We start from the raw sequence: 23104 nt of genomic DNA on the forward strand, positions 1-23104 counted from the left end.
TGCTGAGCATCGTTTCATGTGTCTGTTGGCCATCTGGATGTCCTCTTTGGAGAAGTGTCTGTTCATGTCTTCTGCCCATTTCTTCACTGGGTTGTTTGTTTTTCGGGCGTGTAGTTTGGTGAGTTCCTTATAGATTCTGGATATTAACCAAGGAAGGATCACTTCTGATCTCCGGGAGCCCCAAGTCCCACTTCCAGCAGATATACTTATGACAAGGCTTAATCTGCTAGAGAGCCCACTCCCTCAATGCAAAGGGCCTGTATGCCCTAGTTTGGCTCTGGCAGACTATGGCTGCCATCTCTTCCTCAGTGCCAAAGAGCCAGAGGAGGAAGTGGGCCCCAACATGGCAGGCTGGTGGGTCCTCTGCCCCTAGGGGGATTTATTTTAAGTGGTTTCATCCCATTACATTGCCTGTGACTTTTTAAGGCAATTGAGGAGAGCTGGGAATTGGCCAGAGGTCCAACACCTCAGGGAGGTAGGTGTCACTGGCTTTAATGACCTTAAATTGACTGGGATTGGAGATTGGGGGTGATGTTGGGAAACCTAGGCGTAGATAGCAGAATAAATGTGAAGGTTTCTCTGCTCCAAGGTCCTATTGGGCCATATATACCCACCACCCACCATATCTCTTACACAGACTCAAGTCTGTGCACATGTCCCCTGGCAGGTGCTGAGCCTCTTTCCCCACTCAGCTGCCCTGGGAGCCCCCACTTCTCACCTCTCCCCACCAACTCTACTGCCCACCCCAGCACTGTCATTCCCAACCCCAAAGCCCAGCCTTTCTGCCAGCTGAGGCCTCTCCAGGCTAGAGCTCTCTGGGGACCCATTCCTTTTGCAAGGAAGAAAGAAAGAGAAAGGGAGGAAAACCAGAAAGAAAGAAGAAAGCAGAAGAATGAAACTGGACCGAAGGGGCAGTGGTGCCTTGAGCTATCTCACTGCATTACAATGAATATGGACTCTATTAAGCTCCGTTCTGCCTGTTAGTGTTTCCCAGGGCAACACAGCCCCCATATGGCAAGCATGCAGCAGATTAGGGTAGGCCCCTGGGCCTCATTGAAGGCCGGGGGCTTGACTGGCAGTTGAACCCCCTCCCACCCCCCCCTATTCCTCACACTTGACACTGCCTGTGTTTATCTAAAGCAAGGAGTGGGGGGGTGGGGGGGAATTTGGAAGGTTTTTGTCCCTCCGAGGGAAGGGAGAGGAGGCTAGAGGCAGGGTGGGGAGAGGGAGGTTGAGGGAGGAAGGTGGGTGGAGGTGGGGTGGAAAGGGGATAGGCTAGGAGGGAAGGCCTCATAAATATTCACGAGGAGTGGTGAATGGAGAGGGAGAAATAAAGCAGATGGAATTCCTGTTAAAGAAGGGTACAATCACCCTGTTTTGAGCCCTCCAAAAACAAAAAAAAAAAAAAAAAAGAAAGAAAAGGGAATGGCTTTCTAGGAGTGTAGGAGCTGTGTTTATCCAATTAGCAGGGTTGTCAAATTGAATTTATATGGAATGGGGTGGGGGAATTGAGAAGGGAGTGTAGAAGAAAGGAAGTGGTTTTCCTTTTCTCTTAAGGGTTGTGGGTTCCTCCCCACCCTTTATGGCTAGATTTTTTAAAAATTTCATTAAAGAGAAATTTAAGGAAGGGGTATGAGTGACAAAGAAATGTGACTCCCCCGGGAAATTTTTCCTCAAGTGGTGGAGGTGAGAGAGAATTAGATTTGTCCAATGGGCAAATCAAGAGACCATCGTCCTCAGAAGGCAGAGGTGGCCTCTCTGGGGAGAGGGAGAAGTTGGGGGGGGTGGGGTAGGGAAGAGATTCCTCTGCAGAACCAAGCTGGTGTGTCTAGACTCTTTTCTAGTTCCATGGGTGGTAAAGTGATTTGCCTCCGGAGTGGAAGTAGACTTTGGGCATGTTGGTTAGCAGCTCATTATAAATTTTGGGCTCATTGAATGAAGAGCCCAGGTTGTGCAAATGCCATTTGGTTATATATTCCCCTTTCAAAAACCATCAATAGCCCCCCTCTGTCTGTGGTGGTAATTTAAAATTCTTTTCCCTCGTCTTCAGTACCATGACCCTGATCTCAGTTTCCTACCTTTCCTCTTTCCATTCTTCTGGAAGTCTCCAAACTAGAAGTCTCCATGGGAGAAATAGAAGAAATTACATTGAAGAGGAAAGAAATTCAGCTTTCCTGATATTTAATGTTAGGGTAACAGTGGTGCCTTTAGTCTGTATCACACAGTGATGTGTCACAACAGTAGCAAAAGATCTCCATGGTGAGACAGTGGGGACCACACTTGCTTATTCACTTCCCAGTTTTCCTGCTCTCTTAAGTGGATTTATAATTTATATAATTTAGTTTTAACTAAAATAACGCTCATGAAAGGACAGGTGACTTAAAGAGCTTGCTTCAAAGAAACTATGGTAGAAGAATAGGCAGATGATGAAAGCACATGCTCACAGGAAGAAAACAGAGCTGACCCTCTTCAAGCCACATAAGGAAGTAAAAACAATGATAATGGAACCGTATCCGATGAGAAGTTAACAAAATATTTAACATTCAGGGCCACTGTTTGAAAGAGGTTACATCCATATTGTTAGTGACGCACCTAACCATAAATAGGCTTTCTGTCTTAAGCTATTAGCTTTAATTACATTATAAAAGAATCATGATTAACAAGTCATTAAAACATGGTTTCACTTTTGCCTACTCGTTTTAAACTTTAGTTTGGCAGCCCATGAATTTAGTTTATGAATAAATGTGAATGTATTGGGAATATTTACCTAGAATATTTTACCCCTAAGAAAGCAAGATCAGAAAATCGGGGAGAGCACTGTTCAAGAAGATAAGCCTTCTGTAACAGCCAAATCACTTGATGTACCTTCCTCCAAACAGATCTCTCCCACCCCCCTTGCCCTCAGCTCTGTACATATGCATATCCCAGGAGGCCTTCCAAACACTTTATCCAGAAAAACTTTCCTGAAGACCCAATGTTGAAAACGCTCCCCTCCCTCTGATCTCACGTGCTGCTTTCCATCAGTGATTGAATTGGTGATCAGTTAAGGTTTTAGAGTAAAGAATGCTAAAGTTGTTACACGAGAGTAATCCCCAAAATTTCAGCAGTTTTGTGCAACAATGGCTTATTTTTTCTCCTGTCCTGGATTGCTTGACTTCTTTCATCTCGTAGCTTTCATCTCAGAGCACTTCTTTCAGCTCTGCTTTCTGAAACCTGTGACATGGTCACCAGGGTCAGAGAAAAGGAGAAATGGAAGCAGAACTCTGGTTCTGTAGCTCTTAACAGCCTTAGCCTAGAAGTGACACCTGACATGTTCTACTTACACTGATAGGCCATCACTTGTCACATGGCTCTACTGCAGCTGGGAAATGAGGAGCTTATGGCTATTTGTTGAACACTGGCTGACTTAATGCCCCAAGCTGTAAGTTCCTCAGGACAGAATCCATCTTGTAGTGCAGTGACTTACATGCTGTCTTCAATAGTAGTAAAATCATAATATACATAATTTTTTAATAGACACACAAAATTTGTACAAGAAAGAAGCTAGAAATATATTTAGGGGCTGGCTAGAGTATGGCTCAAACTTAGGAACATCAAATCTTTGCTGTTCTCTCCTGTTTGACATCATCTCAGTCTAGAACTATACTGCCTGATGTGGTAACCACTGGCCCTATATGGTTACATTAAAATTTTGGTTCCTCACTCACATTAGCCACTTCAAGTATTTGATAGCCACAAGTGGCTAGTGACTAGCGCTTACAGTACAAATATTTTCACCATTGCAGAAAATTCTGTTAAGAACAGTAAGAGATTGTTCTAGATTAGGATGTAAATGGTAAAAGAATAAAAATAACAACAGAGAAAGTTACAGATAATGATCCCAGTGACATCATTTTTCTGCATAAGAAAGTAGATTTAAAAATATTCCAAATTTAATTCTAAAAGTAGTTCCAAGCAGTTGGTAAATATGACCTCAGAAGCTGTTTGCTGGGAGGCAGTATTGGAATAGTTGAGAAAGCCCGGGACCAGGAGTCTGAAGGCCTGACTTGGAGCCCTAAATCTCTTAATTAGCTGGGAGACCTTCTGCAAATCACTTAGCCTCTACTCCTTGCTTTTCTCATTTAGAACACTCCTTACCCATAGGTGTTATTCTAAGCTATTATTTCATTTTCTCTGAGGTCTCTCCTAATTAAAAATTTTTCTTTTTAATTAGGTCTGTGGGTAAACATACAACTTTTTAAGTAAAAATGACCTTTTTTTTTAAATTTTTTTTAATGTTTTATTTATTTCTAGGAGAGAGAGAGACAGCGTGAGCAGGGGAGGGTCAGAGAGAGAGGGAGTCACAGACTGAAACAGGCTCCAGGCTCTGAGCTGGCAGTCAGCACAGAGCCTGACGCGGGGCCCGAACCCACGAACCGCGAGATCATGACCTAAGCGAAAGTCGGACGCTTAACCGACTAAGCCACCCAGGCGCCCCTAAGTAAAAATGACCTTTTTTAAAACCCTTCTCCTAAGTCTGTTTAAACTCACATCTTCAGCCCTCTGAGAATTAAAATCACTTGTTTCCTTGAGATTCCCCCCAATGCCAGTCCTCGAGGCAGGAGCACACCCTCTTTCTTGAGGCCAGGGGGCTGCCAGCGCTCATCACCATCCCACTTCCCACAGCCACTTGGCGTCATGTCTTATGACCAAATCTTCTCCCTGCCCTCAAAGACCTTTGGGAAAAGTGAATCTTACTCTACAGAATTGGGAACATGCAAAAAAAAAAAAAAATGTAATTTGGGGTCAGAAATATTTCTTTTTTGGGGCACCTGGGTGGCTCAGTGCGTTGAGCGTCTAACTTCAGCTCAGGTCATGATCTCACAGTCTGTGGGTTTGAGCCCCGTGTCAGGGTCTGTGCTGACAACTCAGAGCCTGGAGCCTGCTTCGGATTCTGTGTCTCCCTCTCTCTCTGACACTCCCCCATATGTGTCCTGTCTCTGTCTCTCAACAATAAATAAACATTAAAAAAATTTTTTAAAGAAATATTTCTTTTCTCATGTAGCTAATCCCCCTCAACGAATGGAACAAAACTTTGTCATATCTTGTCACTGAAAGAATGTTTTATGGGTTTTTGTTGTTGTTGTTGTTGTTTAGAAATAGGTCCCTCTATGGTATCTGCTAGATCACATGCTCTTCTGGTTAGCTCATCTTGGTTAATGGTCGTAGGACATCCAAAGGGTGGGTTTTGTGTTTAAGACGAGGAAGGCTTCCGTTGGCAGGGCCCTGGGGGTCAGGGATGACATGTGGCCACCCGTGCCCTGTCTCACTTGTGCTCCAGCCAGTCCTCTTGGGAGAAGGTGGAGCTGGCTGCCCCCTGCTTTTGATTGATTCTCAGTTGTTTGTAATTTTCTCACAAAATAAATACTCTGAGGCTATAATTTCTCATTGGTCTCAACCCCAGAAATATATTCTGTTGTTGTTGTTTTTGGAAAGTTTCAGAAACGTCTGCTTGGTGGAGATTATTTCAGTGGGAACCTGTATGTCAACAGTTAAATTTCTCAGATACCTTTTCTTTTTCGTGTCCAAATAACCCTTAAAAAGAGCAAGTACCTAGGCCTCAATCAGCAATTCTTGTCAAGAATTTGTTTTCCCTTTCCTCTGCTTCTGATTTTTCCCCTTTTTCTGAGAAAATGCATAGAAAATGAGAAGGATCTAGACCTAGTTTGCCAAGAAAAATAATAGGCCTTACTGTTGCCTTCAACCAACTTTGAAATTGTACCTTGTTCATTTCACAGTGGGACAGAGCTACACTGCAGTTAGGTATTCCAAGTAAGCCTTAGTTGCCTTTTATCTTTATCATCACCACAAAATTCTGAGAAACTTAGGTCTCTGGAATTATCTTTCTAGACCAAGCTCACTAGGTAACTTGGTCCAGGAAGCGACTCAGTTTTCCCAGCTGCTAAATATATGCATCACAGTTGCAGTGATCCCTGCTTCCCTACTGGTGTCAGAGTTCTGCTTTTTGTGAATGAGATTCTATGTGACCTTTGGGGTCCATAAGTGGTATCTGCTTACAGCTCCATCGTGGGGATTAAGGAGTTAACTCCTTTCTCCCTCTTGAGATACCTGCATCTTCTCACTCCCTCCCCCTGCTCCAATCCATTCTTTCTCCTGGTTGTTTTAAAAGCAGGATGGTGGCCAGTGGCCGACAGCAAAAGTGGGGTCTGTTTCTATTTTGAATCCTATAAATTACCAAGGGTGCAGAAGTAACAGTAATTGTTTGTCTGGTCCTCGTTAAGCAGGAGGGGGTCTGGGCTGAATTTCCTCAGTAAAACCTTTGTCGACTTTACAACCCAAACACCTCTGGAGCCCCTCTGTGCTCAGGTAAGAAACAATCACCCCCCTACAGTCCTCTTTGTCTGCTTGTCTTCTCTTTGCCCTTTATTGCTTTGTATTTATATCCTTCCTTTCTTGGGGGCAGGGATGCAACAGGTGTGAACAATCTTCTGAAGGAGTTGAGGAAACTGGAACACATCAGGATCAAGTTCCCTATAGTCCTCTACTTGGTAATTCATGCAGTGTTCTAGACACATGCTACTTCGTTGGGAGAAAATAGAGAATTAAAACCAGTAGCTGGAAAATTTAAAGGACACCAAAAGCTTGCTTTTTAGTATTAGTTTATAAATCTATTAATGCAGTTTTCCTCTGGAAATCACTGTTAAAATCCCTCCCCATTCTACATCACACTTCTTCCAACTCTGTCTGCTAAGCACCCACCAGGTGCAGAGCATGGATAGAAAGAATGTGAAAAGGCTCCTATTGTGGTTAAAAGTACAGAGCTTTGAAAAGAGCCCAACCTGGGTTTCAGTCCAGGTCTCTGGTTCTGGGAACTTGGGCAACTTACTTGGTTCCTGGACTCAACTTCCTCACCTGTGAAATGGAGGGTAACAATCCCCACCTTGTAGAACTTGTATGAAGATTGAAAGAGGACCTTGTGCAAAGAGCTCATGCGCCACTGCTCCCCCCACTGCTGCCCCACAGCCATACTCACCCCTTGCCACTTTTTCCTTAATTGCACTTTGCTGATAACATAACTTAGTGGGTTGTCTGAAAAAGAGTAATCTTTTGTGTCTTCTCTCTACACACAAGATTATTTTAACTTGACAGGAAAACCTTTTGAAAAACTTCCTTAAAAATTTTCTTTCAAACCTCCTTTAGAAAATGCCCCCTTGACCTTTCCAGAGCAATGGAGGAGTCTCGGAGGCCCTTTGACGTTCCAAGACATGAAGCAGAGGCAGGGATTAAAAATCCAGGGAAAAGAGGGGCGCCTGGGTGGCTTAGTCGGTTAAGCGTCCGACTTTCGCTTAGGTCATGATCTCGCGGTTCGTGGGTTCGAGCCCCGCGTCGGGCTCTGTGCTGACTGCCAGCTCAGAGCCTGGAGCCTATTTCAGAGTCTGTATCTCCCTCTCTCTCTGACCCTCCCCTGCTCACACTGTCTTTCTCTCTCTCTCTCCTAGAAATAAATAAAAATATTAAAAAAAAAATCCAGGGAAAAGAACTCTGTCTTGGAAAACATTCTGGATGTCAGTGTGGGGCTGCGGCCCAGATCTGATTTGGAGGGGTGCTTGTTGGACAGAGCAAGGGTGACCCTCCTAACTTAGCCAGGTGATAAAACCAAAGGAGCTTAGAGAAGGGAAAGGTTGGGCAAATCCCAAGCACTTCCTGGAACAGAGCATGAGTCTTGAAGCCCAGCCTTCCATCTGCATGTTGGGAGTGATAGGGTTGGAAGGCTGAAGATGAGCTCTTACAACAGACTATATAGGTGGCCAGAACTCCAGAGACTGGTAGGCACAATATTTCTCTCAACTGGGCAGCTTAGCTAGTGATCTGAACACAGATCACTTTCCTGGAAATATACCATATATATTGGCACATGCGCAGGGTTCAGGAAGATACATCCACTGTCTAGATCATTGACATGTTGCCTTTGATGTTATCTGAAGTTCATTCTAATGTCTGTCTGCCTAATAAGGATGTTGGCCTTGTTGGCCTAATGTTCTGTAAGGACAACAGTTCTGTAATTACAACAACAATAGATGCGACTCTTGATTTAAGCCATGACAGAGGTATGTGTTAGAATGGACACTTGCCTCCATGTAATTTGGTGAGTCTTTTAGGGACCGTAGCTTAAGGACGGAGGCATAAGGAAATACTGCTGTGGAAGACGCAGAGTTAAAGCTCCAGGCAGGCAGTAAGAGGGTGGCTGAGAGCTGAGATGCATCATTGAGTAGTTGGAGGTACAGTGTAGACTAGAGCCTCAAAGTGACATTGTTCTGAGGGTGGAGTTGCAACACAGACAATGGTCAAAAGTACAGATTTTGTGGAGATGGAAAGCACTAGGATTCTAGCACCCAGGGGCAGAGAGAATGTGAGGGGCCTGGTGACATGTGACTTCTGTCTGTGTTTGTGTTTGGGGGAGTAGAGGTTACACACAAGCCTAAGGGAGGATAGGTCAATTCCAGGAATCGACAGAGTTGATAGGAATATGGGTGAAGAGCCAGGGGTGAACCAAAACAGGAGATCTTCCTGGAGTCCCTGAGATTTCAAGATTCATTAGTAACCTCCCCTAAATAAGGGGTTTGGCATGCATGACAGTGCTGTCTACAGGTCTTGTACCAGCAGCATGGCATGCCATGTGACCGTGGACATCCGGCTTCCTGCAAGCAAATGGTAAAGATCACGTCATCCTTTCCAGCATGTGTGTGAGGTGCTCACTGCCTGGAGCCCTGGACGCAGCTGCAGGTCCAGCCCCCTCTACTCCTGGCTCCCTGCCCTTGTTGCTGCAGGCACACTGGACGAGCCTTTAACTCTTGTACCACAATAAAATTCCCTTCTAACTCAAAGCGTCTAGTTAAAAGAAGCTTCTTTAAGATGAGAAGTGACATGACAGCATTCCTTGGTCTTCCAGCAGCCAGTCAGGTCAACAGTCTGAATGTTGCCAGCCTGTGTGACGGAGGTAGGGGGCAAGGGGACAAAACCCGGTGCTGTGGCTATCACAGTGGCATCCCGGGCAGCCTCACTCACCATAGCCATTTCTCTCTTTCTCACGACAGAGTGGTGCAGGGGATTGTGGGAGCCCTTTGAGTGACTCCAGTGGCTTATGGGACATTGGCTTGGACCCTTTGTGACACCGTGCTGCATGGGATGATGACGACTTGGAGAGGAAAAAGGCCCGAGGTCACCCTCACTTGCCTCCTTTTAGCCACAGCAGGCTGCTTTGCTGATTTGAGTGAGTGCTTTCCTTCCCTTTCTCAGCCTGCCTGTCTTAGAAGAATATTTGTCCCTCATGTCAAGTAGAAGTATTACACATTCAGTAGTAACCCTTTAAAAAGGCCTTCCTTTTCCTGGATTTCAAAGAACACTTCATTCCCACTGGCCTCAAGGGACAGACTCAGTAATACAAGATGACAAATCATCTTGGCAAGATCGTATCGGTTATATTTTAGTATTGTCATCATTTCAAATATATACCAGAGGAGAATGAGTAATAAGAACTGCCTTTTATTGAGCACTTATTATATGAGCCCACAGCAGGCAGTTTATGTGCATTATTTGTGAGCTTCACAACAACCTGTAAGGCAAGTAGTACTAGCCCTGTTTTATAGGCAAGAAATGGAGACACAAAAAGGCAAAAGTGACCTGGCTCGGAAGCCATGGCACTGGGATTTGGGCCCAGTTCCACCCAACTCCAGAGCCTATGCTCTTGCCTTTACACCATGCTGCCATGGCAGTCCACCTTTGAGAACAAGCACAGGTTGGGGACTAGACCTATGGACAGTAGAGTTCTCCAGAGAAAGACCAACCCCTCTGGGTTGCTGGGCTCTGAAAGGCTGCCTGGGGGCTGGGCTTCTAAAAAGATCGTGTTATTGGTTTCATGGAGGGTGTCTATTCATTGCCACGTCCCTGTTCTTCCTCCAGACCAGGTCCCTCAGGTCACTGTCCAGCCCTCTTCCACCGTCCAGAAGCTCGGAGGAACTGTGATCCTGGGCTGCGTAGTGGAGCCCCCGTGGATGAACGCCACATGGCGCCTGAACGGGAAGGAGCTGAACGGCTCGGATGATGCTCTGGGCATCCTCATCACCCGCGGGACCCTCGTCGTCACTGCCCTCAGCAACTACACCGTGGGACGGTACCAGTGTGTGGCCCGCATGCCTGCGGGAGCCGTGGCCAGCGTGCCGGCCACTGTGACGCTAGCCAGTGAGTGCTGTTCCTTTGCTCTCCTGCCACGGTGCCCTCTCTCTGGCTCTCTCCCATTCTCGCTCCCTCCCCCAGGTCATTCATACCCCTACTCGTGTCATTTGTCGTCCTATAAAAGAGGGCCTTACAATTTGAAATTTCAAACCAGAGAGTGGTAGCTGCCTAGCTGCACCGATGGTGGGGGACCATTGTGCCCTGGGGAAGCTGTGCTGAGTAGGGACAGTGTCTGCAGAGGGTGTCTAGAAAGAGGGGAACTCGATGTGTTAGAACTGTTTGTGCAGGCGAACTGGGCCGTGCAGTGCCTTTCTGCGTGGTTATCTGGGGTTGCTTGTGCCAGCCACCCCTGGTCCTCTGTCCCCCACACTCCATCCTCATGGCGGTTACAGTCAGCGCACATACACGGCTGTGTGTAGTCTGAGCAGAGCTGCCTGTCCCACACCAGACCTCCTGTCCTGGGGGAGACACAGTCCACATGCCTGGGATACAAATAGAAGAACACAACGAAAAGGAAACTGATGAAGGGTAAAGCGAACCGAAAAGAGGATGAGATTGGGGGGATGGTTTGGTCCAAGGGGGATGCGGGGAGAAGACTTTATACTCCTCTTAATATATAATTACCATGTGGGGATGTTATGGTACCCAGGTGCAAGGCACACATCCCCTGCTTTTCTACCCATTGTACATACGGGAGACCAGACTTAACTGACGAAATAAACCTCAGAAGGCTGCAGCCCCAGCACCCGTCCTTCTATGTGGAGTCTATGGCCAGCATATAATAAGAAGGACCCCTTCTTTCCTGGAGCCTGAAGTATGGGGAGTAGGGAAGCTTGTTGAGATGCTGGTGGTATTTGGATTAGAATGTTGAGAAGATATCCAGAGCTTGTTCCCTCCTGACCTAGCCGTGTCCCCTTGTCCCTGATAGCCTTGCTTTGGACTTCCATGTCACCATCATTGTCTTCCTCCTGAGTGAGTATGTTAGGGGTCATGCCAAAGCAGCAAACTTGTGAAATGCTCCTTAAAGTTCACTTGGGGTCCTTGGGAGGTGTGAGGCGTGAGGCCTGGGAGGAAAGTGGGGGGAGATGGGGAAGCAGAAAAGCAGGGGAGGAAAGACTGACACCCCCCCACCCCAACCCCCCCACCCCCCGCAACCCTCTGGTTCCCGGGTCTCTGGAGGGACTTCACTCCAGGAGAGAACAGAACAGAACCTCCTGGCATGCAATATTCCTGTTTTATTGGGAAGCTGTCAGGCAGCCTCACCCTTTTCTCAGAGAAGGGAGAAGGCGGGGAGGGTTCCTCATCTCTCTCCCCAGGGGTGCAGGCTGAGCCTGGCTGCATCTTGGAGCCTCCCAAGTGAGAGCTGTTTGTGTGGTAGCAGAAGGAGTGCCCATTGAATCTGAGCCCCAGGCCCCTGGGAAGCAGGCTTCATACTCTGTATGCTCCGGGAGGAAGGCAGACCCTCACTGTGCTTGTGGGTGCAAGGAGGGTGCTGGAGGGGTGCTAAGTGAGGGTAGCGGGCAGGGAGCGGTCCTCTCATCCTACAAGAAGGGCTGAGGTCAGAGCTACTCTTCCTACTATCATATCCTCTTTTTATATATTTAAATTATAATGAAAACTGCATTAGAGAAAGTACAGAATTCATAGGAGGTAACATTTCCCCTCAGCCCACCATCACCACACAACCACCATTACCATTTTGGAGTATGCCCTTCCAGACTTTATCCATACTCATACTTGCTTTGAATGGTTTATTGTTTAGTTTTTAGATTCTACCTATAAGTGAAACCACGAGTATTTGTCTCTGACTTACTTGACTTGGCATAATGGCATCCCCCTACCTTCACAGTGTTGTAATGATACTAGCGAATATAGTTTCTATCCTTATTCTCTCCCACTTGACATTGTGTGATTAGCATTTTTTTGTTGGCCATGTGACCAAATTTACTTGTTCTTTTGTATTGGATATGAAGCGCGTCCCATAAGGTATGCAGAGTGCACTAATAGGTTAACAGCCTGATGCATTTTTTCATATGGGTACACTGTGTGGCCATCACTCTAGAAGGTTTTCCCGTATCCCTTACTAGTTCATCTGTCTCCCCCAACCCCCATCAGAGCAGGATTGTGGTTTCTAATGGCTCTAGAACATCCTCTGAGGGGCTCTGTCATAGGTACTGAGCACTTTTTCTATTGCTGTGTAATTAAGTCACTTTCACTGGTTCCTTATTACAAGTAAGATGTGCCTTTCAGCAGTGTTCATGCCTTTAAAGGATAATCCTGCTCATCTACAAGGGTTGCTCATCTGCAAATGGTCAGCACGTGTCTGTGGAGACTCAGGAAACTCCATAACCATTCATTTGGCCTAATTAGGAGCCAGGCTGAATCTTTTATTTGGAGGAAGGGATAGTTGGAGAGTCGAAGATTTATGGTGGAGCCCTTCTTCTACTTCAAGGTGCATCTGTGTGAGGAGAGACCATTTTTAGCTTTTATTTGTAAAAAATTCCTGGCCACTTCTTTCTCTGGTGCTTGAAGGGATCTGCAGTTGGCAGTGAGCACAAAGGGGAGGGTTTGGGTGCAACCCAGAAGGCACAGTGAGAGAAGAGGAGGCTTGTGCAGAAGCCCAGCGAGTCTTGCTTGCAAGCCAAGAGCTGTTGGCTCGTCACTGAGACATGAATCAGAAGTGACATGTTTGGAGCTGACCAGAGGGCCGGAGAAGTGCTGGAGATGGTGAGAGCGGGCTTCGAGGGGCTGCGTCCTGCAGAACAGGGAGTCAGTGGGGTGAAACTGCAGCCTCCCAGGCTTGGAGGAGGCAGTGAAAAGGCGGGAGCAGCGGCAGAATGGGGTGCTGTCTTTGGGTTTGTGCCATGGGGGATTTGGCCCAGACTCGGCAGTTAGATTAAGTTTCCGAAAGCACATTCCTGAGCAGAATGGGGGCTGTGTTTTGCTCGTTGGCTTATGGAGGGAGGCTGAGCAGTGAAGGGATTACTGAGGCCTGGTCTGCATTTAGAGGGAAGGCCAGGCAGTGGCGTGCCCATGCACACGCACACACACCCGCCCACACTGGCCACTTAAGGCTTCCTTTCCCTCCGGCCTCTTCTGCATGCGTTCAGATGTTCATCCTCGGACAGAGCACTCGCTGTTTGGCCTACCTAGCAAGATGCCACCTCCCGTGTCTTGGTGAAGTGCTAGATCCCTGGGACCTTTCCATAGTGGGCGCTGGGGTCTGGCTTGAGGATTCAGGGGTGGAGAGGAGGCCTCCGACAGAACTTTCTTGGTACAGATCTCTTTTACTGCTGGAGGCTGGAGGTACTCTTGGACTTCACTCCTGGCTGTTGACCTCAGCCTCTGGTCTTCAGGTAAAGTGGAACCCACACGGGTAAATGCCATCTTCTTTCTGTGTGGTTGTGTCCATCCCACTTCTCCGCGCAGAATTTGTTTTCCTACGGAACCTAGACTTTGTGGTAAATCTCTCTTGTTGCTCATGCCGCCCTCAGACCACCTTGTCTAATCCTTGCTTTTTGAGATACTTTAGCTTTGATCTCCTTTCTTCCTTTCTCCTTTTTTATAAGCTTTACACAGGAGGTCAACCACGCTACGTGGCTCAAGTGCTTCCTCTCTCTGCACCTGAACCAACAGCAGACCTTGCCAGTGGACACCATATTCGTTTTTTCCGTACTCTGATTCCACCTTAGAATTGTTCTCAGTACAGCCTGGCAAGTAATCACAATTCATCAGAGGTGGCATACAGTGTGAAAGCTCCTTTCTATCCCTTACCTCTAATAATTCAAACTCTTACTTAATTCTTCGTTTGTAACTTTCTCCCATTTTTTTATCCTTTAATTCTGCCAATTATCCTATCACCCCTATATCCCATTTGTTGTTGGAAATACAACAGGTGGGAACTGGGTAATAATGCTATAGCTGGGAACTTGAATCCTCGAGCTAATGTGGAGTCTTAAGCTAATGCTGGCTTAATTGAGACCAATCTGTAACCCCTCTATAAGGCCTTTATGTGCTAAGACCCAGGCATATACCTAAATTATTCTCTCTCTGCCCTCAGACCTTAGAAGGTGAGGCTGCTGACTGGAAAGGAAGGCACTCCCCTTAGGCAGAAGTCTCTACAACTGACTCTGAGGAAAGCTCACAAGGTGACAGGGGCCCTTTATTACCATCATTTAATCCATGAATAAACTGAAGAGATAAACTAATATGGGGGGGGGTGAGCGGGGGAAGAAACTTAAAAAAAAAATCCCTTGGGCTTAAGTTTTAACTTTTCCCCTAGAAGTTGATGTGACTTTGGGCAAGTCACTAAATCGGTTGGATTACCACAACTATGAAGTGAACAGTGATAATTACAGCATCTGTCTCCTGGTTTTCTCATTTTTTGTTTTTTGGGTTTTGTTTTTGTTTTTGTTTTTTGTTTTTTGTGGATTGGCTACTATGAAAGTAATATGTTGAAGCATTTTATAAATTCCACCCCTTTGGTCGGCACACTTTTGTAGAGCTCCCTCCCGCAGGAGGCTCTGGGGCCCGTGTCGCACCCTGTGCTGCCCAGCTCCATTCTGGGAGCAACCTTCAGAAGACCAAGTCCAGGGAGTGGTGAAGCCTCCACTCCTAGTGAGACCCAAGCCAGAGGGTTGGGAAGAGAGAACTACCCCATCTCCCGAAGTTTCTTAGCTTTTTGTGTATACACGATGTCTAGCCCAGGTTCCTACCTCCTAGCTGCCTTGGAGAGTAGCCGTGGTGTCCTTGCACTGCGTGCTGTGCCCATAGCCCACAGACCTGCCCCATTTCGGCTTCGTCTGGCTCACCACTACTTGTTCTCCTAACCAGTCATTGGCTTGTGCTGGCCAGCAGGGCTGACCCTGGCCCTCGGCACAGTGATTCCACAAACAGAAGCCAGTAAGCCCTCCCCGCCTCTGATTCCCATCAGACAGTTCTTAGGATCTTCTAGGCTTGGACCCTGAACTAGAATAGGCTGTAAAGGACCACTGGTGACATGTCTTTATTACAACATTTCTAGGGGCGCCTGGGTGGCTCCGTCCATTAAGTGTCCGACTCTTGATTTTGGCTCAGGTCATGATCTTGTGGCCTGCAAGTCTGAGCCCCTCATTGGGCTCTGTGCTGATAGCAGAGTCTGTTTGTGATTCTCTCTCTTCTTCTCCTTCCCTCTCTATTCCTTCCTCCCTCAACTAAATATTTATAAAAATAATAAATAAATCTAGAAAGATAGAAATTAGAAATAAATATTTCTAGCTTTGTCCCTGTTTTGGTCAGGCTCTCCAGAGGAGCTGAACCTGTTACACATACAGGCAATATCTTTGGAGATATTGTGAGTTTAGTCCCAGACCACTCAAAAGAAAGTGAGTCAAATAAATTTTTTGGTCTCCTAATGTGTATAAAAGCTATATTTATACTATACTGTCATTATTAAGTGTGTAATAGCATTATGACTTAAAAAAGTACAGACCTTAATTTAAAAATACTTCATTGTTAAAAACGCTAGCCATCAATTGAGCTTTCAGTGAGTTGTAATCCCTAATCACAAATCACTATAACAAATATAATGATGATGAAAAGATTTGAAATATTGTGAGAATAAAATATGACACAGAAAATGAGCAAATGATATTGGAAGATGGCACTAATAGACTTACTTGATGTAGGCTTGCCACAAAACTTCAAGTTGTAAAAAAAAAAAAAAACCAAAAAACAAAAACCCAGTATCCATAAAGTACAATAAAATGAGGGACGCCTGCATAGGTATATGGAGAAGGAAATAAGAGGAAAAACAGATTTCTTTTAAAGAATTGCTTCACATGATTGTGGAGGCTGTTAAGTCCAAACTTCACAGGGCAAGCCAGCAGGCTGGAGGTGAGGAAGTCCCACTGGGGAATAGTAAAGCACCCATTCTCCAGCACGGAGTTCAGTGTGTGGATATTTTGGAGATTGGTGTCCTGAGAATTGGGGAGTGTTCAGAATTCCAACAGAGCACCGTAAGACTGAACCCTTGCCTTTGAGGTGCTCTTAACCTAATGGAGAAGATTGACTGCAATAACATGGTAGCCACAAAGCAAGTCAAACCCATGAACTCCCCTACAGAGACATAAATGGATTTTACTGGGATCTCAGGCTAACGGTGATTCATCTCAATTTCAAGGAATTGAGGAAGACTTGGGAGTTGAGCCTTAAAGACTGTGTGTGGGACAACCTTTATCATTTTTTTGAGTTCTCGTACTTCCTCAGACCTACAACTAAATTCAGCTCTTAGCATTGTGTACTTTGGTTTAAGCCCAGTGCATTTTCTGGGATGGTACAAACCCTTCCATAGTGAGTTTGATTTCCAGAGTGAGGTAATTCCATGGGGAGTTCAGTCAAATCCTGAATGTAGCCACCAGGTGATTGTCTCTCTCTTGCTACCCCATTTCTCCCTGTTTCTCTTTTCCCTTTGGGAATGTGTGTTTTGTGATTAAGAAAGGAAACTTCAGCGTTTTCTCCAGTGCCACTCCTCTCCACCAGTCTGCTTCAGCCAGCCAGTGATTCTGTTGACAAAACAAGAAGGAGCCATTGGCTCCAAGTTGGAAAAACATTTGTTGTTAGCTTAGGCAGCTTAGGGAATCCTGTGTAAGCCTTTTGCTTTGCAGTGGAGGGGCGGTGGCAGGGAGAAGAGCTGGGGAGGAAAAGGAAACACAGGTGGCCTCCTGGGCTGGTCCAGGAGGGGGAGGGGTCTGCCACCAAGAGCTGGGCTGCCAGTACTGGCAGGCTGAGTGGGAGAGACTGAGGCAGCTCTGCGGTGGGGAACACACAGTTGGAAAGGGAGAATGAGCCTAAGGGTGAAATTTAGCTGCTTCGTACTGTAAGTTTTGTTTTGCTTTGCCAGTTGGACAATAAAATTATTGACAGCTTCAACCCAAAAGGAGCTGAGCAGCTTGAATATCTAAATAGGAAATAACTAAGTAATACCTGATAGTAATAAACCGAAGTCCTGTTAATGTTTTATGTTGTGTACTGGTTACAGGCAGAAATTCATACCTCACAAGAATTGTCCTATACTCAAAAATCTCCAAATGACCTTGGCAACACTAATCCTGTCAGGCCTAGTGCAAGTGCTCAGACAAAGGTGTGATGTGAACTTAGCCCAGTGCATTGTGGCAGTAACTCTCTTCCCCAAATAGGCAGGATTCCAGTTGTCTCTTTAGCAATGGTCAGAATTTACCAAAAGAAGATCTCAAGTCCACAGTGCATCTTCTACCAAGGACACACTTAGAACTCCTACCCTTCTCCGCCCCTCAGCCTGTTCTTTGCACACACAGCCACATGCTTATGTAAAATCTTAGGTCCATCTTCTCATTGAGGAGAGAAGGGAAGGACCTCCAGTGTGTTGAGCTGGTACCACCTATAAATTCAATGAGCCAGAACAGACTTTGGGAAGCCTTTTGTATAGGAAGATGAGAGAAGCATTGATTAGCTCACTTGAAATCCTGGAGCCCTCTAAGGAACATGAATTAAGATGATTCCTTTAAAAAAAAAAAAATCAAGAGAACAAATGAATCCCTTGGCTCACCCTTTTTGTGTGTGGAAAAATTTAGGGATTTCTACTCTGGCCCTGTTTTTAGACTTACAACCTTTCCTGGAATCTAGTAATAACGCTGAGAACAATACAATCTCTGCAGGTGGTTCAGTGTCCCATCTAAGATAAAGGACTATCACTGAGGAGTGAAGAAAAACTGTAGGCAAAGGGAAAAAGAAATCATTAGCTGTGGCAAAACCAGCATTTTGGGGGGCAAGGGAAAAATCATGTTAAATGTAGAGTGACTGTGTTCCTTTACTTACCAATCTGTGAAGACTCCAGGAATCACAGAATAGGACTTAGGCTGTGGTGTCGCACGTAAGCTCGTCTCTCAGCCTCCCCCTCTGGACCCACCAAACTCTGCCATTTCCTCATCTCATCTTGCACTTCCTCCGTGTTTTTGGAATGGTGTCCCCTCTGCCTACAACACTGTCCTCTCCACTCCCTTTCCCAGAACGTTCCCATCTCCCTTAGGTTAACGAATTCCTTCTCAGTTTTTAAGATGAGAGTAACTTCTCTAGGAATCTTCTTGACACCCTCAACTTCCCAAGTCTGGAGTGGGGTCACCTCTTCCCAGCTTGCTTACCATCCTGTGTCTACTTCTATAGCCCCTCTCTTTTGCCTGGAAGGCAGGGACTTTGTCACTCATCTCTGTGACCACATGGCCTCCCACAGGGCCTGGCACACAGTGGGCCTTCAGGGAATGTCTAGAAAGAGGAAGACTCTTAGATAATATGTGTCTGAAGTCCAGAAGGCCAAGAAGGGCATGCAAAAGGTGAACAAAGATTTCTTCACCGAATCCTGATATATTAAAAGGCTTAAGGAAATAAAAAGAAAAAAAAGATGAAGCAAGAACTCTGGGTATAAACAGGTTGAAGATACAAGTAGATTCAGGGAGGAGTCAAAAAAATTGGTGGAGGTTACAAGTCTAAAGGTCTGTTTACAAGAAACTGAGATGTTTGGAGGAACCTCTGGAAACTTGGAAGGGAGATGCCAGTGAATGTGGCTCCGTGTCCTACGAGACACTTCGTGGGATGCTATCCAAGATGGTGGGTGGTTGGCATCAGCAGCCATCACTGCTTATAGGAATGTGTAGTTCCCAGGTGTGTGGGCAGAAAAAGTAGAACCACTGTGGGCCCCAGTGGCCTTAGGGCAGCGCCCCTGCCTCTCCGACCTAGAGTTCTGTATGTGAGGACCATGCTGAAGTGCTCATCTCCATTCTTCCTGAGTTCCTTGGCCTCCCACTTTCTCTTCCCTCCCTCTTCCTGTACAGGCTGCCAGCCTGCCAAACCCTCTGCCAGGATCCAGTTCTGGCTCTCATGATCCCAGACCACCGGGATTCACATTAATTTTCCCATTGCTAAGTTTATAGTTTATATTTGGTTGATCAGAGAAATATGTATGATGTGGGTTGCTGGCAACTAAATCTTTTATTTTCCTTCTCTTTTTCTTAAGTGTGTTTTTTCTGACCATTTCATTCCCTCATCTAGTCCAAAAGAAACTCCCTAGTTCTGCTAACCAGCCCTACCTCAGTGCAGAACTGAAGTCAGATAGATGAGATGGTCTACAGACATCTCTGTGCATCTGGCTGCCAGACTTGGAGGAGACATGGCTCCCATCCTTGCCTTGCCTTCAAGGATTAATCACATTTCGTATTCTCTTACTTCTTTTTTAAAAAAGTTCTTTAATGATTCAGGCCAAGAAATTCCTGAAACATTAGGCCAGTTTATTGCACATCATTTTAATGACATTGCAAACTAGGTTCGTTTTATTTTCCATTCTTGCTGCCCCACTCTTCCCTTTATACCCTCTCCTCTCCTGCCCACCTCCAGTCTTGATTTTGATCTTCTGCCCTCATCCCCTTGCTCTTTCATCCCTTCTCTGTCCTCAGCCCTCTCTCACTGCTCAGATCTGAGTGCAAGCCTCACCTCAACTCAAGGGGGAAAGAAAGAAACACAAGGTTCAACAACTAATGTGTTTGGCATCTGCCATGGCCTTTTTATACACCCATGGAGACTGTTTTTATTTAAATAAGAGAGAGCATATGCCTTGCTTTCATCAGAAAGTGTGTTTGAGAAATTTCATGTCCTGTTTCCATGGCTCTCAGGAGACAGTTTTTGGAGCCAAAATTATTTGTGCAATTGGATAGGCAGAAAAAAGTCCTAATGAAAGCAAATGTATTTATCCCTTCTCGCAGCCTAGGAGGACAAGTACTCCTCCTGTCAACTCCCTTTGACCTTTCTAAGTTGCTCTGGAGCTCAAGGCCACCTGACCTAGGCTGGGATGCTCGCGCAGGTGGTAGGGACTAACCTGCCGACCCCACTCTCACAAACTATCGTACCCTGCTTTGTGCACTGTTTTTACCGGTCTTCTCTAGCAAAGTACAGATCCCTAAAGTTAGGAACTGAATTTTTGTCTTCATGGTATCTTCTACAGTGCCGGGCGTACTAGACAATTCTGTAGCTCCTGGCTGAATGAATGAATCAGTGGTAGCTGGAGGGGATGGTACGTGCCAGATGCCTACTATAGAGTACGCTGATTTTGCCCAGCCTTGTGGGCTGTAGTTGGGTTTGGCTTCAGTGGCCTGTGTGACAGGGCTACGTGCAGGCAAAAGGCTTAGTCACTACCCAGGATGCGTGGCTGCTGAGACGCTCACCCATCCCACAGTAAACCTCATCCTTGCCGGGCGCCAGGCTTTCTGGCCTAATGGAAGCCCAGTTCTGCCCCAGGCTCTCCTCTGCTTCTGTAGTTGATTGCCGTGGTCTCCCACCTGCAGAGCACTTAATTTCAGAGGGCTCATCTTGGGGCCTTGCCAAGGCATGGGTCCTCAGATGACTTGGAGGTTAAGAGTAGCGTGATTATCTGCCCATCAGTGAAGCAGGATGGGGCATAGGAGTGCCCCTGTGTTGCTGGAGCCCACATAGGAAGGCAATGCCTAGGACCCTGCCCCTTCTCAAACTCCACCTCCAGATCCACCCTGCAGAGCGGTGAGCCACAGCTTCTGCCAGAGAAAGGTCTTCATTTTATTTCCCTTGAAACTTGGCCAGCTTTCAAAAACCAGTCAAGGTGCAGGGAAGGGCCACACAGTGAGCATATCCCTGAGGAGTGCCGTATTAGGGCAAAGTCTTTCTGTGCTTTGTAACATCAGCCATAGGCACAATAGGCCACCACAGGGACAGTTGAGGCCTGGAGGCTGCGAGAGTTAGATAGTAGAATGATCAGCCCAGAAACTTGCCATTGGCCAAGAGGCTACTGAGCTGTCCTGCCAGCATTGCCAAGTGAGCGCAATACGCACCTCCCCCCCCCGCCCCCCGCCACAATCTGGTGGATCCCATCCAAACCTGAGCAGTCAAGTACATGCTTGTCCCTACGCAGGGGGATAGGACAGGGCTGACTATACATAAGATGCCTGGATGGATAGAAAATGACTTTTTTAAAATAAATATTTAGCCGAGTTCATGGAGACGGGGATGTTGACCCCATGCAGCCCCCAGACAAAGGCACTGTCTACCTGACTTCTTACTTAACCGTGACTTGCAGCCTAAGAGAGATCTCTGGGAGAGGAGGCCCAGATGAGGCAATGCCTTGAAAAGCCTTAGGAGTACACCTGAGGTGCTCTGCTGTGATGCAGTGCATCCCATAACTGGATGTGTAAACTGTATAAAAATTGGGGCAATGAGCCTCCAATTAAGATGTGACAGCTTTGTGTCCTGGGAATTCACGTACACTAAATATTGTTAAATTTTAGTTCATAGCTCTGCAGAGCCAAAGGAAGGGTCCAGGCTAGAAGGTGATAAGAAATTCAAATAGGTTTTATGTTAAGCCCATCTATTTGTAGTCTCACATGTGACCCTGGTGATGGCAGCCACACCACATGCTTCCAAAAGTTCTTGTATTCCTCCCCATTTTCCCTTGGCTCAGAAGGTAAGTGCCCGATGTGCCCTGTAAATGGGAAGAGGAAACACTGAACCTTTCACATGGCTTGTGTCTGAACAAAGCCCTATAATCTGTGTATCTAAGAGTCCTATGGAAGTAACGGATCAGAAGATCTGTCTTCCATTAAGAAACTGAGGGCTTAGAGAGCAAGAACTAGGCAGGGTTCTGTATGGAGCCTAAACTATCATGGGCTTTCTTAGAAAGCACTAAATTCTGTGAGAAGGACATCCAGAGATGGTCCCAAAGTCCTGGGCTTCTGACCTGTTGAGAGCTGAGGAACAAGAGTGGGCTTATTGGCATTTGATTAGTGCAGACAAGTTAATAAAATAGCTGAAAGAATACACAAAGAGAGGATGCACAAGAGGGGTCTGGGGGAAGGTAAGAGGATTAAAGCTGCAAAAACATTCCCCTAATGGATTTCTCAAACACACCAGCCAACAGGCAAGGGCAGGTGTCCTGTCAAACCATTTCCCCAAGAAACCCGATCCATCATTCTGCAGTGCGGCCTGTTAACCCCATTTGAAATTGAAGGGCCTGCCCCCAGTCCCAGTGAGGCGCCCTGAGCAGCCCCGGGGACTGGCCAGGAAACCGGCTTCGCAGACAAAGGAGCCTGGGAACAGGCTGGTTTCCTTCATTTGCGGCCAACCAGATCTCTGCATCTGCCTCATCTGGTGGCTGATTAGGCCATTACTGATCACGATGTCTCTACACCACCCCCACCCCTACCCCCAGTCTCCTTCCTGCCTAAAAACACTAGAGAAGGGTGCTCTGATTTTCACATCCGTCATCACTTTGTTACTCTGCCTTTGATCCCTTAGTGAACCTCAACGTTTGCTCCAGCAGCCAAGTTGGATGTGTTTGTCTAGTGAAGCAGCAGCTAAGGCTTAAGCTTAGGAGGAACAAGGAGGGGACAGGGCCAGGGACCGAACTACTCCTTATTTGTTTGGAAGCCAGGAAGGCTGGCCTGCCAGTAGGCCCTTGTGGGGAGCTGGATGCCCAGCTGGGGTGTCCTTAGTCCCACCCACATGGGCTGTTGCGCACACGTCGGCATCAGAACAGAGGGGCTGTCTGGCCACATGGCTGACCGGTGCCCAGCTTTGTGCCTTCCCCACTGCACAGCCTTCTGTCTCCAACTTAGCAATTGTCAGAGGCTGCAGAAGGAGCCAAGAGAGACTGGGGGTGGGGGGTATGCTGTATGTTTTCTCGTATCCGGTCGGTGAGGTGGGTACACAGAGGAGGACGTGAGTTGTGCCTGGATAAGCTTTCAGTTACAATGGCAAGAGCCTGGCCCATTAACATGGAGATGGCATTCTGGTGCCAAACTCCTTTCTTATAAAATGATCTGTTAAGTTTAAGTATATTCTT

General features: G+C 46.6%; 1 protein-coding gene across 2 annotated transcripts in view; it reads left to right on the forward strand.

Moving 5' to 3' along the window:
- Positions 1-23104, forward strand: part of BOC (BOC cell adhesion associated, oncogene regulated) — a 74886-nt gene that overhangs the window by 30624 nt on the left and 21158 nt on the right. For both annotated transcript variants that reach the window (XM_039256646.1, XM_039256647.1), the window contains 2 exons: positions 9096-9271; positions 9961-10239. In XM_039256646.1, the coding sequence (XP_039112577.1) occupies positions 9187-9271; positions 9961-10239 (364 nt within the window). In that variant the 5' untranslated portion in view covers positions 9096-9186. The remainder of the gene's footprint in view (positions 1-9095; positions 9272-9960; positions 10240-23104) is intronic.

This window comes from Hyaena hyaena, unplaced genomic scaffold, assembly GCF_003009895.1.
Source record: "Hyaena hyaena isolate Hyena2069 unplaced genomic scaffold, ASM300989v1 scaffold_582, whole genome shotgun sequence".
Lineage (NCBI taxonomy): Eukaryota > Metazoa > Chordata > Mammalia > Carnivora > Hyaenidae > Hyaena > Hyaena hyaena.